Source organism: Trichechus manatus, unplaced genomic scaffold (assembly GCF_000243295.1).
Source record: "Trichechus manatus latirostris isolate Lorelei unplaced genomic scaffold, TriManLat1.0 scaffold00057, whole genome shotgun sequence".
Classification (NCBI taxonomy): Eukaryota; Metazoa; Chordata; class Mammalia; order Sirenia; family Trichechidae; genus Trichechus; species Trichechus manatus.
The window spans coordinates 9,904,872-9,922,679 of NW_004443993.1; the positions used below are offsets into that span (position 1 = coordinate 9,904,872).

General features: G+C 53.0%; 1 protein-coding gene across 4 annotated transcripts in view; it reads left to right on the forward strand.

Annotated features, from left to right (window-relative positions):
• Positions 1 to 17,808, forward strand: part of PTPRS (protein tyrosine phosphatase receptor type S) — a 78,690-nt gene that overhangs the window by 36,562 nt on the left and 24,320 nt on the right. For 2 of the 4 annotated variants that reach the window (XM_004378435.2, XM_004378436.2), the window contains 5 exons: positions 4,284 to 4,553; positions 7,226 to 7,807; positions 9,973 to 10,106; positions 10,461 to 10,605; positions 16,311 to 16,628. In XM_004378435.2, the coding sequence (XP_004378492.1) occupies positions 4,284 to 4,553; positions 7,226 to 7,807; positions 9,973 to 10,106; positions 10,461 to 10,605; positions 16,311 to 16,628 (1,449 nt within the window). The remainder of the gene's footprint in view (positions 1 to 4,283; positions 4,554 to 7,225; positions 7,808 to 9,972; positions 10,107 to 10,460; positions 10,606 to 16,310; positions 16,629 to 17,808) is intronic. The other 2 variants (XM_004378437.1, XM_004378438.1) reach the window with 1 other exon arrangement.

Consider the following 17,808-nt stretch of genomic DNA (forward strand, 5'->3'; position numbering starts at 1 on the left):
CCGCCCGCCCTCCCGACACCCCGTCGCCCACGCGGGTCCCCCCGCTGGGACCCCCGGCTACTCGGTGACGAGAAGAGCTGGAAACAAGAGCCAGCTGGAGCGTGCTGAGGATCAAGGCTGGTGTGGTCCCCCTATAACCCACCTGGACCCTCCATTCAGGTCGGTAATTGGGGGCGGGGCTCCCGCGGGGCCTTGCTGTCCCGTGGGCTCCGCGCCCACCTTACTCTCTAACCCGCACCTCAAGCTTGCAGCCGGGGGTGGAAAGATGATGTGGGTGGGTGTCAGCACCGAACCAGGCAGAACACAGCGTCAGCCACCCACCTGCCTCTGCCCAGGGCAGGCGGAGCCACCTAGTGCCCATGGGTGCGATCCTCCTCAGACTTGGGGCCAGCCAGCCCTCTTCCTACGGCACACTCCTGGAAACAAATGAGACGCGTGAGAAAGCAAGTGGGCATATTTCTTCGGTGTCAGAGCATGTGTTAGACAGCTTATTGGCAGATCCATTTAACTGATGGCTGCTGGCCACGGTGGGGATTATGAGCACTAAAACTACTGTTGTTGATGAATATTCTCCTGTATTTAACTGACTCACAGTTAACAACCCTTTACAGCAAGTCTTTTACATATTCAAGATGTACGTCTTGCCTCTACTTTAATGAAAAGTTAGAGATATCTTCCTAATTATGATACCCTTAAAGGGAGATATTTGAAGAAATGATCAGACATGAACAGGGTCTTTGGGTGAGATATTAAGCCTTACAGAAGGGATACATTGGGCTCGTCTTTAACCGTTAGATTCTAAAGCTAGATCTTAAATATGTTCCAGCAATTCCTTATAAGTGAGCCTTAGGCTGTGAGCCTTTTACTGATGGCTTCTGGACATTTATTATGAGGGCTGCTGGATATTATTCAGCTCATGGTTCCTGGACATTATTCAGCTGATGGAACTCTGTGTAGGTAATGGGTACTTTTGCCCTCTTTCATGTCCCTGGAGGGTGAGGACACACAAATTTGAAAGAGCTGGACGCCAAGAAGAGACACCTGGCTGTAATTTTTGTTTTCTCTCACAGCCTAGAGCAACTTACTTAATTGTGAGAGAAGGCTCACTTTCTCGGAGAGGCAGGGATCAGGCAGACCTGGCTTTGAGCTCTAGCCCTACTACTTTCTTCCTTTGTGACTTCCAGCTAGTCCTGTCACCTCCCTGAGCCCTCCTCCACAAAATGGGCACAGGACATTAGCCTCTCGAAGTTGTTGGGAGGGATAAAGCGAGATGAGAATTCAATGGAAATTCTTACCTTTTCAATTTTTTATTATAATTGATCCCCCAAGTCCCTTAAAGTAGAGATTATATTTGATTTTCCCAACACCCCGGGAGACAGGAAGGAGACTCCTCATCCACGTGCCTCGGCTTAGCACCTACTGTGTGTGTGGCAGATGCTATACTGGTCAGGCTTATGCCTTCTCAGCATGTCACCTGATTGCTCCCCTTTCACAGATGAGGAAACTGAGGCTCCAGGAGGATGAGGAACCTTCCCAAGGCCATGGGGCTCTTTTAGTCATATCAGCTCCCTCACCTCTGCCCAAGGAAGTTTTCTCCGGGAGTCTCAGGTCTTGAGGAGTTTGTTTTGCTGTGTGATTCCAACCTCTGTACCTCCAGCTTTTTCAGTTCTAAAATCAGGGCAGGGTGTCAGTGGGAAGTAGCTGAGAAGGACGTTATAAAGAGGGGTTCAAAGGGCTGGGTTGGTTTGCTCCAAAGTTTCTTTCTCCATGAGGATCTTGCCACTGTGGCCACCTCGAACCCTCAGCCGAGACTCTTGGGTGCCGGGTGGGGAGGCCAGATCCTGTGTTCTGCCGGGGTGGGCACCTCCCTGGGGAAGCCACAGCCCTCCTCCTTTCAGACCCCGATTTTCAGCCCCACACCCATTCCATGTTTTTTTCTTGCTTTGGGCTTTTGTTTTTGTTTTCAACGGGTTTTGTTTGGTTTTTTTGGATTTTTGCTTTTTTTTTGCTCTTTGCTTTGTTTTTTCACTTGTTTTTCCTGATTTTATTTTGGACGTCGATGCGTTTTCTGTACTTGATTAATTAGCTCCTCCGCACTCATTCCCTGTCATGTTCCGTTTCCATGGCAATGTAGCATCGGCATCCCACCCACCCGTGCCTCGCTGTGGATGCCGGCAGCTGGCCGGGACCGCGTCCGCTGGCTGGCCAGACCCCATTCTCCCCCCTGACTCCTCCACCCTCCGCTCAGTCTTGCCAGAAAGCACCCCCATCTCAGCCCCCCGCCCACCACCCTTTACCCCGAGTCTGTCTGCATGTCCCCTCTGTCTCTCCCCACCACCCCGCCCTAACTCCTTCCCGCCAGCAATACCTTCCACATCCTTCATCCTGTCTCCAACATGACTCTGGACTTTTCGTGGGGCTTCGTTTTCCGAAGGGCTGCCAGCTTCCTGCCCCCAACTCTTACCCCTACAGAGCTCCCCCCTCCTCCTCGCCTCCAGCCAGGATTCGGGGAGCAGGGGATGGGTGCTTCCAGGAGATACCAAGGCTGGAAGGGAGGGAGTTGGGACATCCTCCCTTCATCCCCTGCAGCCCCTTTATCTGTAGGGTAGGCCAGACCCCCAAACCACTCCTGGGGCTGGACCCCCAGTACCATGTAACAATCAGGCAGGTAGGGGGTAGAGAAAGCCATCTCCCCGTATTTAGTGGCCTTCACAAGTCATGTAACGTTCCTGAGCCTCTAGCCCTTCATCCGTACAGTGGAGACGGTCCTCATCTTCTGTGCCCACACTTGGAGGCCGGCCCACGTGACTTCTTTAGGCCCCAGGATTTTACCCCTTTCCAGCAAGAAGGATTTGCTGAGCTAACCCAAATCCTCCCCGCTGCAGTCAGAGATTCTCCTGTGGGGCGGCAGTGCCTTGTGGAAGTTCAGGTGCCCATTAGCGTCCACCCCTTTTCCCCTGCCCCAAGACCTATTTGACTTCCGAAAATGGAGCCCCCGAAATGCATCCTGCTGCCTTCCCAGTCTGCAAGGTTGGGACCGAAGGCTGCATCCACTTCCCCGCTAAGAACTGCACAGAACATGTCCCTGTTTCCTCAACTTTCAAGCTCATTCCCTTGTTTATTATTATTATTAATATCCTATCTATTATTCTGCCAGGGCTGTGATGTGACAATGTGACATGTCACATTGGGTCACATCCGCTAGAATTAATATGCAGCATTGAAGTGGGCCCCCTCCCCCCTCCTTTCTCTTTCTCTGTGCCTCTCTCTGTCCCTATTTTCCCTGTCTTTCTCTCTCTCTGCTCATCTGTCTCCTCTCTCTGGTACCCACATGGGTATGCACTAGAGGCCCCTGAGGTTAAGGCCTCCCCTTTGCATTACCTCTGTCTCCCTCTCTTTCTCTCTCTCTCTCTCTCTCTCTCTCTCTCTCTGTCCTCCTTCTGCCTGTCTTTTGCGTTCTTGCTCTCTCTCAACCTATTTTGCATGATGTTTGTGATTCTGAGAGCTGCATCTATTGATGGAAACTTGTCAGATCCGACAGAAGCTTTTAGAAGGGTTTCTATACCCAAAAACCACAAAAATTTCATTAGAGTTTCTCATCTTTTCCTGAAGGGCCCCAGGGAAGTGGGCAGGGCCCCTGCCTCCCAAGAGGGTATGAGGGTTGGGGGCCAAGTTCCCAGGCCCCCTCTCTGCCTCCTAATTCCACCTCTTCTACCACCTCCCTCCCACTCCGGTCACCAGGTAATCAGGGAGGGTTGGAAGTCGGACCTTCCCGTAAGTAATCGCCTGACACTTGAAGCCAGAATCTTCCCGACATTCTCCAAACCACTCTGGAGCGGGTGGAGGGGCTGCTCCCCAAAGCCACGTCTGTCAGCAAAGATGAGAAACGGCTGATAAATTTTTGTGTCCGTATCTGTGCTGTGACCAGGCACTCTGGTCTCGGAAACCCTGTTGCTATGAAATAATGCTTCATGTCTCTTTATTATATATCGATATATCTATATATTGTTTGTGAAGTACCTTCCTTTGAAGTTTTGGTTTCTTTGTGTTGGAATTTGGTTCTTTAATTTGGTTCTTTTGTTTTCCTTTCATTTAAAAAAAATCAACCGGGGGGAAGGAAACAGCCCTGTTTATATTTAAATGGTTTTCCGCTTTTTTTTCCTTTTTTTTCTTTCTTTCTTTTCTTCTTTCTTTCTCCTGCTTGTCTTTTCGTGTTTCCCCTGCATCCGGTCTCCCCGTCCCTGCCCTGTGCATCTATCTCCCTCCCGCCACGGCTGCCCCAGTGCGCCGCGTGGCCCCTCGCTTCTCCATCTTGCCCGTGAGCCACGAGATCATGCCAGGCAGCAACGTGAACATCACCTGCGTGGCGGTGGGCTCACCCATGCCGTATGTCAAGTGGATGCAGGGGGCTGAGGACCTGACGCCCGAGGACGACATGCCCGTGGGTCGCAACGTTCTGGAACTCACGGACGTCAAGGACTCGGCCAACTACACGTGCGTGGCCATGTCCAGCCTGGGCGTCATTGAGGCTGTGGCGCAGATCACGGTGAAATGTAAGCGAGGCGGTGGGGGAGGCGGAGTTGGCGGGGGAGGGCTGGAGCCCTTCCGGCCCCAGCCACTGGGGGCCAGGGGGAGGTACAGCTGGAAAACCTGAGTTACTGCGTTGGCTTCATTCACGGGTGTGCAGTGGGCAGTTGTTGGAGCAGACGTGTATTGACTCTTAAGGATTTGCGCCTGGTCCAGTGGGATGGTACACCACCACCTGCCCGCCAGTCCACTTTGACCCATGGCGAACCCGGTGCATGCTCTGTAAGGTTTTCAGTGGCTGAATTTTCAGAAGTAGATTGCCAGGCCTTTGAGGCATCTCCGGGTGGACGTGAACCTGCAACTTCTCAGTTAGCAGCTGAGTGTGTTCACTGTTTGCATCACCCAGAGACTCTGGATGCAGACACAGTTTTGCTCTGTGTGGAGCTCACAATCAATGGGGAGACACCACATAGCCAAGCAGCTACAATACAGGCCGTTGAGTGCTGTAATTGAGTCTCTGGGTGGTGCAAATGGTGAACGCATTGGGCTGCTTAACCAAAAGGTTGGACGTTCGAGTCTACTCAGAGGCACTTTGGAAGAAAGGCCTGGTGATCTCCTTCCTAAAAATCAGCCAACCTACTTCTGAAAGATTCTAGCAAAGCGCGGTCCTACTCTGAGGCACGTGGGGTCACCATGCGTAGGAGTCGACTCAATGGCAACTGGTTTTAGTGCTGTAACGGGGAGCATAGAGGCCCGTACAGACACAGAGTAAGGGTCTCACCTCCCAGGAAAGGTAGGTCAGCAAAGGCATCCCAGACAGCGGGTGGGGAACAGTGTTCCAGGCAAAGGCAATAGCTTGTGCAAAGACTCAGAGAGAGAAAAAGAACAGAAGGAACTATGAATCCCCCTGGTGTCTCTAACTTGGGGTGAGATTCAAAGAAAGCTGCCTTCAACTATTTTCCAAGCTTTGGAGCAGGGTTTGGCAAACTACGGGCCCGCCCAGGGGCCAAATCTGGCCCCCTGCCTGTGTTTGTAAATTAAGTTTTATTGGCATGCAGCCACGCCCATTTGTTCCCATCTTGACTATAGTGACAGTGGCAGAGTTGAGTGGTGGCGACAGAGACCGTCTGGTCCTCAAAGCTGAAAATATTTACTGTCTGGCCCTTCCAGAAAACGTTGACAACCCCTGCTGTAGAACTGTGGAAAGTGTCAGAGTCAGCAGGTTGTCGGGCATTTTGCTGAGGGATTAAGCTTCTTCTGGCGAACGCTTTCTGGGGCCTGCGTTGCATGAGATGTTGGGACAAGTGGGAGAGAAAGCCGCAGTTATTGAGCAGTGATTCTGTGCCAGGTGCTAGGACACGGCTGTGAAAATACCTCCGTCCCTGGGGGTGTGGGAAACAGATGAACAAGACAAGGAGATGATCTCAGATAGTGATAAGAACTGGGGTGGGGTGTCTCCAGGTGGGTGGTAAGGGAGGTCTTACAGAGTGACGTTTGAGAGGGAGTCAGTCACGCGGTGGCTGTCTGGGGAGGAGCATTCCAGGTACAGGGAACAGCAAATATGAGGTGGGAACAGACAGGACAGGCGTGAAGAGGACTGGACAGAGCCGGAGACCAGGAGCGGCAAACCTTAAAGAGTAGATATTTTCGGCTTTATAGGCTACATCCCTTTCCTAGGCCTGCTGTAATAAAGTACCACAAACTGGGTAGCATAAAACAACAAGACATGTATTGTCTCCCAGTTCTGGAGGTTAGAAGTCTGGAACCAAGGTGTCAGCAGGGTCGCGCTCTTTCTGAAGGCTCTAGGGGAGGGTCCTTCCTTGTCTCTTCCAGCTTCTGGTGGCCCCAGGCTTTCCTTGGCTTGTGGCCACATCACTCCAATCTGCCTCCATCTCCACGTGGCATCTTTCCTCTGTCTGTGTCTCTCCTCTTTTATAAGGACGCCACTGAGATTAGATTAAGGACCCCTTGTAGTGCAGTCTTAAGCACTTGGCTACTAACTGAAAGGTTAGTGACTCGAACCCACCAGCCCTTCTGTGGGAGAAAAGACCTGGCGATCTGCTCCCATAAAGATTATAGCCTGTGTTGTGGGGTTGTTAGCCAATGTCATAAAACAATATGCGTACTACTGTTTCATGAGAAACTATTTGTTCTGTAAGCCTTCACCTGAAGTACAATAAAAAAAAAAAAAAAAGTTGACTGGGCAAAACAAAAAAAGATTACAGCCTAGGAAGCCCTGTGGGGCAGTTCTGATCTGTCCTGTACGGTAGCTATGAGTTGGAATCAATTCAACATCACACAACAACACGGGATTAAGACCCAACCCGCTGCAGTGTGAGCTCGTGTTAACTGATAAACTATCGGCAGAGACCCTGCTTCCCAACAAGGTCCCATTCACAGGTATCGGGGGTTAGGACTTGACCATATCTTTTAGGGGGATACAATTCACTCCAAAACTCAGGCCATCTAGTCTGTGTCACAGTTACCCTGCTGTTGTAGCAGAAAGCATCTGTAGACAACACGTAAGCGTAGCTGTGTGCCAATAAAACTTTATTTACAAAACCAGGTGGCGGCCCACAGGCCGTCCTTATGCTCATGGCCGTCATCAAGGAAATCCAGGCTCAGAGAGGGCAGTCGAGACACACAAGCCACACAGCCTTTGGGCTGTCCAGTGTGTGACCTCGCTTCCCGCCCACAGCTCTCCCCAAAGCCCCCGGGACTCCTGTGGTGACCGAGAACACAGCCACCAGCATTACCATCACGTGGGACTCAGGCAACCCAGACCCCGTGTCCTACTACGTCATCGAGTATAAATCCAAGAGCCAGGACGGGCCGTACCAGATCAAGGAGGACATCACCACAACGCGCTACAGCATTGGCGGCTTGAGCCCTAACTCTGAGTACGAGATCTGGGTGTCAGCTGTCAACTCCATCGGCCAGGGCCCGCCCAGTGAGTCAGTGGTGACCCGCACGGGCGAGCAGGCGCCGGCCAGCGCACCGCGCAATGTGCAGGCCCGCATGCTGAGCGCCACCACCATGATCATCCAGTGGGAGGAGCCAGTGGAGCCCAACGGCCTGATCCGCGGCTACCGCGTCTACTACACCATGGAGCCCGAGCACCCTGTGGGCAACTGGCAGAAACACAACGTGGATGACAGCCTGCTGACCACTGTGGGCAGCCTGCTGGAGGACGAGACCTACACCGTGCGGGTGTTGGCCTTCACCTCGGTGGGTGACGGGCCCCTCTCGGACCCCATCCAGGTCAAGACGCAGCAGGGAGGTGAGGCACGCAGCAGGGTCGGCGGGGCGGTCATCTTATCTGCCCTGGGGGCCCCAGACTCCTTCTAGTTTCGCGTGGAGACTGAAAAATAGTTTTATACTAACCCGTGAAAGGAAGTCCCTGGGGGTACAAATGGTGAATGCGCTTGGCTGCTAACCTAAAGGTTGGAGGTTTGAGTCCACCTGGAGGTGCCTCAGAAGAAAGGCCTGGCGATCTCCCAAAAGATCAGCTATTGAAAACCCTACAGAGCACAGTTCTACTCTGACACCCATGGGGTCGCCAAGAGTTGGAATCAACTCAACGGCAACTGGTTTGGTTTTTTTTTTTAACATATATTTTATTTATCCTTATCTATTTTTAATGCCAAAAGTAGCCTGTTAAATATTGTTCTGCACTTGGCTTTTTTATCTTAGTAGCCTATCTTGGAGATCCTTCCATGAGGCGCCGTGTCTTCTTACACAGTTGCATAGTACTCCAAGGAGTCCCTGGGTGTTGTAAATGGTTAATAGTACTCAGCTGCTAACTGAAAAGTTGGAGGTTTGAGTCCACCCAGAGGTGGTTCGGAAGAAAGACCTAGTGAGCTACTTCCAAAAAATCAGCCAAGACAACCCTATAGAGTACAGTTCTACTCTGACACACGAGGTAGCCTTGAGTCAGGGTTGACTCCACGGCAGCTGGTTTTCTGGAGGCCCCAGATTGGTTTGATTTGGCCTGCACAGGGCTTGAAAAATTTTTGTGCTAACACATTGTCTTAGGGTTCGCTAGAGAAATAGAGCCCGTGAGGTGTAGATGGAAAGACACAGAGAGGAGTACCTGGGTGGTGCAAACAGTGAACGCACTCACCTGCTCACTGAAAAGCTGGAGATTTGAATCCACCCAGAGGCTGCTTGGAAGAAAGACCTGGTGATCTACTTCCAAAAAATCAGCTGTTGAAAACCCTGTGGAACACAGTTCCGCTCTAACACATAGGGTCGCCAGGAGTCAGAACTGACTCAACGCAACCAGATTTGGTTTAGAGAGAGAGATTTCCTTCAAGGGATTGGTTCATGAGATTGTGGGGGGGGCCAGCAAGTCCATATGGCAGGCAGAAGGCTGGGGACTCCTGCAAGCACATCCCAAAATCCATAGGTCAGGGGACAGGACAAGTGCAGAGTTGAGAGAGAGATCTGACAAAATATCTATTTATAGACTGGAGGCAGACCACCCCTAAGGAAACTGAGTGATTGGTTACATGACGCTAGATTACGTTATGGAGGGTGATTGCATTGCATTACATTATAGAATAGCAACTAGACGAGTGTTACGGCAAGCCTCTGGGAACCATAGCCCACCCAAGTTGACATATAAAATTAACCATCATACGTGAAAAAGCAGGGTGTTTTCTCTGAAAAATCCAAATTTCTGGTTTCCTCCAGAAAATCCAATTGGGCACCCCAGAGAAGATCTGCGTAGATCCCAGCAGTGGTGTTTGAGATGAAGGGTGTGGTTTCCCCCTCCCTGTTCTCTGCTAACTACCCGGCCCCTGTTGGGGTTTGAGTTTGAGAATGCTTGTCTCCTACTCTGACTGGAGAGATTGGAGCTGCTGCTTTTGGAAGAAAAAATGAAAAATGCATCAACACTAAGGCAGTGGAAGGGCTTGCGAGGGGGCACCTTGGCACGTGGGGCCCCAGCTCTCTCAAGATTTCTGATCCTTTGCTTAAATGGCTCAGGCTCTCAAAATATAAAGTCCAGAGAGACTCAGGCACCTGCTCAAGCAAAGGAACTGGAAGGTTGAAACTACGCTGCTGTGGGTGGAATACGGGACAGAGATTCACATTTCAAAATATTGTCCCCACCCGTTTCTCTGTCGCTTAATGTGGAAAGAGGGGCACTAGGGTGATTTGAAAGGGAATTAAAATTTTTTTCCATTGAGGGGATTGAGGTGGACCACTGACAGTAAGGGGTGATGGTGGGCGCCAGGAAAATAACAACAGCAGTGGTAGAACAGTCCAGAAGCTTCCGGAAGCTTCCAGAATCAACATTCCTTCTTTCGGAGCAGTGCTGAGTTTCACGGGTCTCTTTTGGGAGATGGGGACACCTGGCAGGTTGGGCACCCTTTGTGGGGTGGGTTCTTCCCCCTCCCCCTCCCAACTCCTCCCATTGGTGTATCACCCCCTCCCTCGCAGTGCCGGGCCAGCCCATGAACTTCCGGGCTGAGGCCAAGTCGGAGACCAGCATCGGGCTGTCGTGGAGCCCTCCGCGGCAGGAGAGCATCATCAGATACGAGCTCCTCTTCCGGGAAGGCGACCACGGCAGAGAGGTACCCGGGCGCGCCACGCAGACGAGGGCTCGCGGGCAAGGCGGGGCAAGCAGAGCCCTCACTGCTGTCCCCATCTCCCCGCCGTCCTCCTGTCTCCCCCACCCCGTGTCTTCCCTGGGGGTCTTCCCTCGGGTCTCGCTGGCTCTCTATCCCTGGATCCTCACTCCCCTTCCACTTTCCTCTTCACTGCTGTTTTCCCTATTTCTCACTGCCTTCTATTTCTCTGCCTCTCTGTGCATGTCCTTCCTGCCCCTTCCTCTGCTCCACTTTGTCTCTCCTCATCTTCTCTGCTGTGTCTCACTGCCTCTGGGTGTCTCTCTCTCCCTGTGACTCTGTCTCTCTCTCCGCCCCCAGGTCGGGAGGACCTTCGACCCTACCACGGTGTTCATAGTGGACAACCTCAAGCCGCACACGGAGTACGCCTTCCGCCTGGCGGCTCGCTCACCGCAGGGCCTGGGCGCCTTCACGTCGGTGGTGCGGCAGCGCACGCTGCAGTCCAGTACGTGTCACACGGACCCGCCGCCTCCGCGGGCCGAGCTGTGCCGGGGGTGGGGGGCGCCTCGGACACACTGCCAGCCCTGCGCCTCAGTGTCCCTGCCGGGCCATGAGGGGGCCGCGCGGGGTTTGCGCAGGTGCGACGTCCCAGTTCTCTGACCTCTGGGGCCGGGGACCTGGGCCACGGCTGCTTCTGCCCCTAGCTCAGGAGAGGTTGCGGACCCTGTCGCGCGACCCTATGCCAGGCGGGACCTGCTCGCTCCTCTCTGCGCCTCCCGCCCCGGATTTGGGAGCTGAATAGCACAGCCTCGTTGCGCCCACTTCACAGGCCTTCCCGGGGGCACGGCGAGGCTGTCATCCCAGATGTGCTCCATCGTTCTGGGAGAGAGCAGAGGACATACAGAGACACCCTCCTCTCTAGACGGCGGGCAGGGAGCGGGGCTCCTGATACACCCCCCCACCCCGGGCACAGTCCCCATGGGGGCGGGGGTGGGGGGCAGAGCCGACGCCGGATTTGGGGATCCCGGGCCCTACCCAGTTGCTCTGCCTCAAAACCCTGGACTTGATTGTCGTTCCTGCCTGGTTGCCCTGCTGCAAATAAGTCACCCTCTACTCAGGGTTCCAACTCAGCAATGGCTTCCGGGCCACACTGTGGCTCTCCCTGCCTCCCATCCCCGGCAAATCTGTTCTTTGGTGCTGTCTTTCTGCCTCCCTCCCGCGTCCTCCACCTCTCCCTCTCTGCTCAGCCTCTCCCGTGGCCTCCCTGCCATGGCCGCCGCCCACCTCCCCCTTCTCAGTCAGTCACAGGTCTCCACCCAGGCTCTGTGTCGGAAGCAGCCTTGATGTTTAACCCTTCACACCCTGGTGTGTGCACAAGGAGTCAAAGGGTCAGCCGAGGGCAATGCCAACTCAGGCGGGGCAGTCTGAGCCGCTGGGAGCAGAGGCCTCAGAGATGCAGCCCCTCCCTGCCCCCCCGGCCCCCTTTCCCTCCTCCCTGCTCCCCCTTCCTGCTCAGCGGCATCTGGGTGCATTTGTGAGGTGGAGTCAGTGAGGGTGGCCTGTGGCTTTGGGCAGCCACACGAAACCGGCCGAGTGCCACCAAGGTGAGTGCTGGTCTCAAGCAGGTTCACAAAGACGGCCCACCCTGCGTGCCCCCGGCCCTCCCCCCTGCTCCGGCAGCTCTGGGCCGCACAGATATCCAGAGCCCCGATTTGGCCCCCCAAAATCTCTCCACACCCCACTTCCAAGAGACATGCCTCTCCAGAAATGGGGCATCTCAAACCACGCCACGTGACACTGCCCACGTGTGTCTGTGTTTCTGTCCCCGCCCAAGATATCACGCAGGTTGGGCCGGATTGTGAAGAACGTGGTACCTGAGACCTTCTAGGAAGCAGCTTTGGCTCAGCCACGTGAACCTCTGGGGCGGCCCAGGACAGGGAGTTGGGGGAGAAGGGACTCCCCGCTTCTCACCTCCAAGGCAGGTGGGGGGCTGAGAGAGCCGGCAGCGAAGACTCAGGGCCAGGCGTGTCCCCATGGGCTGTGAGCTCCCCAAGCTGAACACAAGGGTAGGTGGAGGCCAGACCACTCAGCCGTGGGTCTCTCCAGACACCACTCTGCCTTCCTGGCTTGCTGGAACCACGTCTTGCCCACGCTGGGGGCCGGGGCAGGGCTGCAGGCCCGCTTGCGTCTGGAGACCCACCATGAGCTCGGTCTGGCCTCATAGCTCAGCCCTCCGCTGTTCCCTCCCTCGTAAGAAAGTCTTGTAAGTTAACAGTTGAAGAGTGGAAGGTAGGTAACCAGACTGGGAGTTTTTCTGGAAGGCGTCTTTCTTTCTTTCTTTTATTTTGCTTTTTCTCACCATCACCACCATCACTGTTGTTTCTTATTTTATTATGGTTTTGGTTTTACTGTATTTTTCCCTTCCCCTTTCACAGCAAATCCATTCCTTCCAGTGCATTCCTTGGTTGGTTTTTCTGCTCCTGCGTCATCCCCCTGGCCACTTGTGTTGGGGTGGCTGGTCAAGAAATGGGGGGCCAGCCCCAGTTATCTACTTTCTGAGGCTGTTTCACTTCAAGTGAAACTGGGAGGATCACCCTAGTTAAGTGAGCCATTGGGGTGGCCTCTAGGGTGCCTGATAGCCCAAAGTCTTCAAGGGCAGGGGGCTCTGGTTCGTCTCTGGGTCGCAGAGCCTGGCGCAGGGGCATGCACTTAGTTAAGTATTCAGTCAACATGTGCTCCGTGAACAAATGAGGCTGGCGTGATGGGGAAGGTTCTTTGTGCCTGGAGCTGAGCAAGGCCAGCAACCTGGCCTCCGTCCAGACAAAGGAGAGGCAGACTCTAGAGTCACAGGCAGTCCGGGGAATGTGCCTCCAGCAGCCCTCGACTGAGCTGAGCTGTCTGAACATCCAACCTCAAGCCAAACTAGCCCATGGGTAACAGCTGAGTCCTTGGGCAGGCAGCTTGCTGTTCCCCAGCCTCAGTTTTCCCACCTGTAAAATGGGACCCCCCCCTCTGGAGTTTGGAAAGGATTTAGGGAAGTGATATACAAAAGGCACCTGGGGTAGGACCTGTCGCACCGAAGGTGCACAGTCAGCGATAACGGAAAACCAGGGAAGGGGGCTTTGAGACTGGTTTCCCCTCTGGGGGGGCGTGAGAGTTAAGTGAGATTATTCTTGGAAAGGGCTTAGCACAGTGCCTGGCACATAAGACACAGTGTGGCCCGTTGTGAGTCTGTAAAAGGCCGGGCATGCAGTAGATGTGCCTTACCGTGGGGCCTGGCCCATAGTAGGTGCTCAACATGTAGGAACTCTTGCTGTTATTCCATAAAGCCTTCAGTGTAGTGCTTGGCACACAGTAAGTGCTTAATACGTGGGGCTGGTTGCTGTTTATGCAGCAAAGCCCTTAGCACACACTGCCAGACACACAGTAGGTACTTCATAAATGCAGCTGCTGTTTTTAGTCTAAAAGTGGATTGGCACAGTGCTGGTCACATAGTTGGCACTCAGTGGAAACGGTTATCGGTCTGTAATAAGCTTAGCCCAGTGCCAGGCGCACAGTAGGTGCTCAAAACATAGGGGCTACGATTATTGTTCTGCAAAGTCCTTGGCACAATGCCTGGCCTACGGGAGGTGTTCAGTAAGTGACATTTGCTATAAAGAGGTTAGCCTGGTGCCGGGCACATAGTAGGTAGGTGCTCAAATGAGAAGCACTGTTCCTCTGTAAAGGGCCTAGCATGATGCCAGGTGCGCTATTGTTGTTCAAGAAATGAACTTACTATCTGCAAATCCCTCGGCAGAGTGCATGCACATACTCGGTGCTCAATAATAAGTAAGGACTGTTAGTGTTTTGGGGGCCTGGTGGCGCAGTGGTTAAGCATCCGGCTGCTATCTAGAGAAGTCCAATAAAGCCCTTAGCACAGTGCTTGACACACAAGTGCTTAAGAAAGAAAAACTAACTTATTCTATCAGACCCTTAGTCATTGCCTAGCACATAGTAGGTGCGTAGTATGTGGACACTTACTGTGCTTGGCACTTTACCTAGCACACAACAGGTGCTTAATATGTGGGGGCTGTTGCTGTTATCCAGTAAAGCCCTTAGCCCAGTGTTTGACACACGATGGGTGCTTAAGAAGTGAGAACAACTAATTTATTCTGTAAGGCCCTTAGTAATTGCTTACCACAGAAAAAAAAACCCATTGCTGTCAAGTTGATTCCCACCCATAGCGACCCTACAGGACAGAGTAGAACTGCCCTGTAGGGTTTCCAAGGAGCAGCTGGTGGATTTGAACTGCCAGACTTTTGGTTAGCAGCCAAATGCTTCACCACTGTGCCACCAGGGCTCCGCCTAGCACATACCAAAAAAACCAAACCCATTGCTGTCGATTCCGACTCATAGTGACCTTATAGGACAGAGTAGAACTGCCCCATATAGTTTCCAAGGAGCACCTGGTGGATTTCAACTGCCAGCCTTTTGGTTAGCAGCCGTAGCTCTTAACCACTACACCACCAGGGTTTCCATGTAAGAGGTTGTGGGAACTGATTGTATTTTTAGCACAGTACCTGGCACACAGTAGGTATTTAATATGTGGGAAATAGTACTGTTATCCAGTAAAGCCTTTACTTAGCATGGTGCCTGGCACACAGTAGGTGCTGCTTAGGTGGCAACTGTTATTTTTATCTTTAGAGGGTGATTACAATGCCCGGCCCATAGTAGGTGCTCAATAAATGAGCCTTAATATTAATCTGTAGTGGGCTTGGCATGGTGCCAGGTGCACAGTGTGGGCTCAAAACAGCAAGAGGATCTGTAAAGATGCTGGCACACAGTAGGTGTGCAAAACATGGGCTGTATTATCTGTAAAGCCCTAAACCCAGTACCTGATACATAGTAGGTATTTAATAAACAGGCACTTTTATTATTACTATGGAAAGCCCTTGGCATGCTAACTAGCACACAGTAGGTGTGCAAACACGGGCATTATTTTCTAAAGCTTGTAAACACAGTAGCTGATGCACAGTAGGTGTGTGATAAATGGGGCTTTATTCTGTGAAACCCTTGGTGTCATGCCTGGCACACAGTAGGTGCCCCATAAATGGGGCTTTTATTGCTAAACCTCTGGCACAGTGCCTACGTACAGTAGCTACTTATTCAGAAAATAAGTGTGTGCACTATTACTCCGTGAAGCCCTTGGCACAATACCTGGCACATAATAGGTGTGCAAAAAATGGGGCTTTTATTGTTCTTCCCTTTGGCATGGTGCTTGGTACAAAGTAGTACCTGGCACACCATAGGTGTTTGATACATAGGTGCTTTTGCTGTTATTCTAAGAGGCTTTTGGCACGGTGCCCAGCACACAGTAGGCACCTAAGGGGCTTTTGTTGCTGTTACCCTTGACATGGTAGCTGGCACACAGTAGGTGCCTGGCGCACAGTAGGTGTTCAATACACATATGCTTTTATTATTTTTATGAGGCCCTTGGCACAGTGCCTGGCACATAGTAGGTACCTAATAAATGAGGCTTTTATAGCTATTCCCCTTGGTGTGGTACCTGGCCATAGTAGGTGCCTGGCATACAGCAGGTGCTCAATAGATAGGTGCTTTTACTGTTGTAGTTGAGGTGCTTGGGACATAATAGGTGCCTGGTAAATGTTATTGCTGGTCCCCTTGTCAGAGCACCTGAACACAGCAGGTGTTCCGTAAATAGGTGCTTTTCCTGTTATTTTTGAAGTCCTTGCATGGTGCCTACACATAGTAGGTGCTCAGTAATTGGGGGCTTTTATTGCTGTTCCCCTTCGAAAGGTGCCTGGTACACAGTAGCACCTGACACACAGTAGGTGTTTGATAAATAGATGCTTTTACCGTATCCTTGAAGCCCTCGTCATGGTACCTGGCACGCAGTAGGTGTGTGCTCCACGGGTAGCGTGGCTGCCCTCTGCCCAGGACGTGCTGTGCGCTGGGTGGGTGCAGCCCCATACGATGAGCCAGCGTTCTTGGCCAGCCCTCCCTACCCCAACCCCTGACATTCACCCACCCGCCCATCCCACTTTTGGTTACACATTCTTCTTTTGGGTTCGATTTCTCTTTGGTTTGGTTCTGTTTTGTTTGTTATCATCTTCTTTTTTATTTTCTCTTTCCATCTTTTGTTTCCCTGCCCTCCTCCCCACCTATCCCGCTACCTTCTCCCCTCCCCCCATGCTCTCCCCCTCCCAATAGAACCGTCAGCCCCCCCTCAAGACGTTAAATGTGTCAGCACGCGCTCCACGGCCATTTTGGTAAGTTGGCGCCCGCCGCCGCCGGAAACGCACAACGGGGCCCTGGTGGGCTACAGCGTCCGCTACCGACCACTGGGCTCGGAGGACCCGGAACCCAAGGAGGTGAACGGCATCCCCCCGACCGCCACTCAGATCCTGCTGGAGGCGCTGGAGAAGTGGACCGAGTACCGTATCACCACCGTCGCGCACACAGAGGTGGGACCAGGGCCCGAGAGCTCGCCCGTGGTCGTCCGCACCGACGAGGACGGTAAGCACCAGCCCCGGCCGGGACCCCCGCAGGCCCCAGCCTGGCCCCCGCTGTGGAGCCTTCCATCTCTGGAAGCCTGGGCTGGTTGTCAAAAGGTGGGAGCCACAATCATAGGGAGACAATGAGGCCAGCAGCCTTCCCAGCAAACCCCGGTCTCCTTGGTTTTGGAATTCGTGGTTCTAGACCTTCTGGGCAGTCTTAGCCTTGAAGCATTATCTTCCCTGAGGCTGGAAAGTTAAGCTGGCAGCCCTGTATTTTGGTTAGATGGTGGAAACCTTAGAAGTGGGGTGTAGCAAACAGGAAGCAGCACCCACAACAAAATCAAGGTCCCTTGGCCCCAGGCACCTGGGTTTTAGACTCAGGATAACCTAGGATTTGGAGCTTCCTTTGGGCCATCACACCTGGAAAGGATGCGGACTATGGTGTGCTGATAATGTTTGTTTGTAGCGTTGGTCCATTGCTGTGGTGTAAATACTCCCCATTGTGACTGATTTCAAGCTAGAGAGTTTCAAGCTGGAAAGTTAGGTGGACTTTGGGATGAAATGGTGATACTCACTTGGGGAGAAATGAAGCAAGCTGCCGCTCCAAAGCAATCTCAGCCCCTTTCTTGGAAGCCTGGTCCGCCCTCTGAGCCACTGGCATGGAAAGTTTCGTTGGCAGCCTTACATTATGAACAGATGGTGGGCACCCCAGGCATGAGGACAAAATGAAGCAGCCTCCTCTTCATGCCAGACTCCTTGGGGGAGGGGGTGTGTCTAATCCGGGGGTGGTTAAGAAAGATCCCCAGTGCAGGGTAGGCAGCTGCCTGCTGGAGTGTGTAGGTGCATGGAGCTGGACTGCACGGGTTCAAATCCCGGCTTTGCGTCTTGCTAACCGCGTGATAACGAAATCACCTCTCTGGGCCATCTGTAAAATGGGACTGATAGAACCCGTATCTGGTGAGGATGGAAGAGGCAAAGTGGGTCAGGCTTTGAGAACAGCAGCTGGTGTGATCACGGCATGAAGCCCTGGGCAGGTGACTCAGGCTCTTGAGGGGGACACAGTTTCTCATCTGTCAGTGGCGCTGACCATCAGGGCCCCATCCGCGGGCTGTGGGGGGCGAGGAGGCTCCCAACTCTCAGTTAACCAGCAGCCACTCGGCATCCCGGCTTCGGGCACCTGCCCGGGGCGGGGCCGGTCGTCCTGGTAACGG